This window comes from Bidens hawaiensis, unplaced genomic scaffold (assembly GCF_021521415.1).
Source record: "Bidens hawaiensis isolate Kalapana, Puna unplaced genomic scaffold, B.hawaiensis_p1.1 tig00000780_1, whole genome shotgun sequence".
In the NCBI taxonomy this organism is placed as follows: domain Eukaryota; kingdom Viridiplantae; phylum Streptophyta; class Magnoliopsida; order Asterales; family Asteraceae; genus Bidens; species Bidens hawaiensis.
In genome coordinates, this window is record NW_027491045.1 from 1214048 (window position 1) to 1218303 (window position 4256).

Consider the following 4256-nt stretch of genomic DNA (forward strand, 5'->3'; position numbering starts at 1 on the left):
GCGTTACTTAGTTGGTCGTTCAAAAAAAAAAGATATAGGCTTGGGAGTTATTCAATGGCCAGTTTGTTTTAATTAAACTTGGATTGAACCTATTGGGCTTGAAATTAGGATCCAGTTGCTTGAGCTTGTAATTAATAACAGTTAAACTGATTTGAAAAATAAAATATATCACATTCAATTAAGGTTGAACATAGAGCTTGTGAAGATGTATTGAAGAAAGAAAAATGGATAGTTCGCCATCACATGACACTAAACCAACCATTTAATTAGCGTTTGGTATACCTGAGTCTCCACCGGAGAGCCTAAGCCTTCTACCACTAGGCCATAAGTGAGTATATGCGTATTATTATATACAGCTGGTATATATGTATATAATAATAATAATAATAATAATAATAATAATAATAATAATAATAATAATAATAATAATAATTGTGTGTCATTAATTTACACACATATTTTTTTAGTTATAAAAACACCCTGTTAGGTACCATATCCACATCTACGTATCTCACATGTACATAAAGAAGCTTTATTACATGAGGCCGCATATATATACAAGTTATCATCACATGTGTTTACCAAGGCCATATTCAAAACAAATAATCAAATGGGATTCGCAATTGTGGTGCTAACACATTTGCTTCACGGACTCGTGAAGCTAGCCGGATTAACCCCACAAACCATAGAAATAGAGCCTGGAACCTTGATGAAGATTTGGGTTCCAAAGCAAACCGTAACCAAAAAAGACCACAACAATATCGTGTATGTTCCACCCACCAAACCTGTAGTATTACTCCTCCACTCGTTCGCTATGGACGGTATTTTCACATGGTGTCTACAAGTTTTCGCTTTGAGTCGTGAATACTTGGTGTACGTGCCCGACTTCTTGTTCTTTGGTGGATCGATTACCGATAGAAAAGAGCGGTCCGCTAGTTTTCAGGCCGAGTTTGTGGCTAAAGGGTTAGAGAAACTAAAAGTGGACAAGGTTATATTTTATTATAAGATTATAATATTATATACTTCCTTATAACATTTATGTGTATTGTACTCCTATATATAGTCATATATATCGTTTATTAATATACATAATATCTTACGAGGTTTTAATTATTTTACAGGTGACACTGGTGGGGTTAAGTTATGGAGGGATGGTTGGGTTCAAGATGGCTAAGTTGTACCCCAACTTGGTCAAGTCTATGGTGGTGTCCGGGACCGTCATAGAAATGACCGAATCCATTAGCCGTGACTCGTATAAGCGATTAGGTTTATCGAGTTGGTCAGATCTTTTGATGCCCAAGACGTTAGACGGATTGAAGATGATGTATTCCATTGGTTTTCATAAGGTCCCTTGGCTTCCAAATTTCATTTATAGAGATCTTCTTGAGGTAAAGGTTTTAAATTTTAATGTTTGATTAGTTTCTTGCATATTATAAAAAGGTTGCATTTAAATTTAAAAAAAATACTATATATATGATTGTTTTGATGTACAAAATACCTAATGAGGTTATCTTGTATATTATTTGTAGAGAACGTTTGGTAACAGAAAGGAAAGAAATGAACTATTAGAGGAATTGGTGGTTTCTGATGAAGATGCAACCTCATGTACCAACTACCCACAGGTTGCTAAATATCTATTATCTTAATACTTTAAAGTTACTTTTAAATAAATAATTATCTCATGTTATAAATTCACGTCAAAACATGCATAATGGTTATAACTTATAAACTCACAGGGAAAAAGAAAAAAAAACTATTATGATTTTATGTATAGACAGAATTGTTTTTTCTTTCTTCTAAATTAAGTTTATTTTTCTTCTACAGGAGATACATATGGTGTGGGGCGATGATGACAAAATCTTCGATCTAGACCTTGCTATGACCATGAAAAAGTAAGTCACTTTTTTTTTTAATTAGCTAATACATTTGCCATATATGTCTAGATCGTTATAAGTTAATATGACTCATTGTGTTATAATCGAAAACGCTATAAGTCTAATATATCAACTATGTTTTTACTAATTTACCATAGGCAATTGGGTGACAAAACATCGTTGGAGTGGATAAAGGATGCAGGGCACCTAGTGCCATTAGAGCAACCATTCAAATATAACGAACGTCTTAAATGCATTCTTGAACGTGTGACGAAGTATCAGTGATATAGGTTGACTAAGAGGTTGATTGTGTATCCACATAATGTATTGGATTTAAGGATAAGCACATGTTTGTGTTCGATTGTAATAGATAGCAAACAAGAAAGTTAATGTACTGGTCAATAGGCTGGAACTCTTCGGTTTCAAGTTTATCAATGTTTTAAGTTCCATTCACTAGTACACAAATAGGCAGATGATAGATGATGCGATGGGTTAAACACAGAAGGTGCTGTTCCAAGACCCACCACACCTTTAGACCAAATTCATAATATTTTGTTTTTTTATTAAATGTTAAAGAAGAAGATAAAGTTCTAAAGGAAAAGAATTAACTTTGAATATGTCCAAATGCGGTTCGGTTCCAATATTAACGGCCATATTTCAAAATTGTATATTGTCTTCTTGGCTTTAAGGCCTTCTCTTTCTCTATCCAGACACCCAATTTTCTATTCAGACACCCTACCCCACCTATACTACTCGTATAACCAACTACTCGTATAGGTTATACGAGTAGTATAGATGTCAGCTTTATGTCAGAACCCGTTGACCATACAATACGAGAAGATCTATACAAGTAACCTCCCATACGAGTAGTATGGGCCATACGAGATAATTTAAATTTCATATGACATGACAGCTTCCTAGTTTCTGCCATGACACGTTTTTTGAGAATGCCTATACGACCATGTCTCATACGAGTTACACGAAATATACGAGATAAATTTGTAGATATGTGGTATTAATTTGAACGAGATAAATACCCGGCCTTGTTTAGCGTTTGTTGTAATGGCATCATATTGTACCTCTATTTATTTTATGTTATCCAAAATTAGTTGTAAGTTGTGTCATTTGACTGTGTTACTTGTAATATTAATTTTCAATTTATATTATGCTATCATGTTTAATTATATTATTTTAAATCTATAATTACACATACAAATCACATAGTAATAGAAGTAACAATACCACATAACATAGCATACCACATAAATACAAAATAAGAGTTCACCCTACGAACATCCATAATCAAATACATCACAACCATAAAACATAACCGAGAACACAAAAACAAGTCCACATAAACAAACAAGTTATCCAATGAAAACCCTATGCTGGTGGAGGTGGGTGCCCAGCGGGATGGTGCTGCTGACCCGAATATAGAGATGGCTGGTGCTGATGACCCGAACACTGAGATGGATGGTGCTGCTGACCCGAAGACTGAGATGGATGGTGCTGCTAACTCGGGTGCTGAGGAGTAGGAGGGGGGTTAGAACCCTGTGATCTGACCCATTCAACCATCCATTCTTGAAACCAAACCTGACTCGCCTGAATATGTTGGATATCCTGAATAAGTTGGCGTGGCACTGCCGGACCTCTAACAACATGCCTGTGGTGATATTGATGATGCTGTTGAGCGGGGTCATTGTGTTGGTCCGGAACGTGATGGACATGGGGGGCTGGTCCTGGACAAAAACTCTAAAGTAAGCTCCCGATAACAAGGGAGGCTAGCAAGATCTACAAGATGTCTCCATGGTGTACCCACACCTATAATCCCCTCAGCCCTCTCATTCTCTCCTACATCCCGTAAAAGATCCCAATTAATCGAGACACGGTTAGTCATTTTCCTGTCTACAAACCGACGAAGTCTGCGATGGTTCTCGGTTCCCGCCGAAAACTGTAAATACTTATGGGTCCCATAAATAACATCATCACGTCCAAACTTTCGTCTTCCGACATAGTAACCTGCTAAATTATAAATTACATAAAATAATTAGATTAAAATTGAAGTTATTAATATTAACTTTAAAGAAACAATCAAATAGTAATATGCTAAACTATAATTCATGGGTTGTTAAAGAAGAAAAGCGAATTGGAGATTGCAAATAAAGAGTTTGTTATGGAACTCCAAATCAGTATTGTAGAAAAAAAGAAATTGAAGCATCAACTGATTATGAGCTGGAGTTTCTTTATAGTGCTTATAATTGCCATTGTTATGTATTAAAATTTGAGTTAGTGGCGCGGTTATGTTTATATGTAATGGGTTTTATGTATGATGTAATGGTTTTGCAACCAATTTTAACCATTTTGATATAATGGTTTGCAATC

At 35.2% G+C, this 4256-nt stretch overlaps 1 protein-coding gene across 1 annotated transcript; it reads left to right on the forward strand.

Annotated features, from left to right (window-relative positions):
• The first annotated feature begins 529 nt into the window (after positions 1 to 529).
• LOC143536488 (uncharacterized) lies at positions 530 to 2240 on the forward strand. Its single transcript, XM_077030468.1, has 5 exons — positions 530 to 988; positions 1122 to 1388; positions 1530 to 1622; positions 1825 to 1892; positions 2033 to 2240. Exons 1-5 carry the CDS (start codon positions 611 to 613, stop codon positions 2157 to 2159), a joined length of 933 nt encoding a protein of 310 aa, XP_076886583.1. The 5' UTR covers positions 530 to 610; the 3' UTR covers positions 2160 to 2240.
• Positions 2241 to 4256: the final 2016 nt, after the last annotated feature.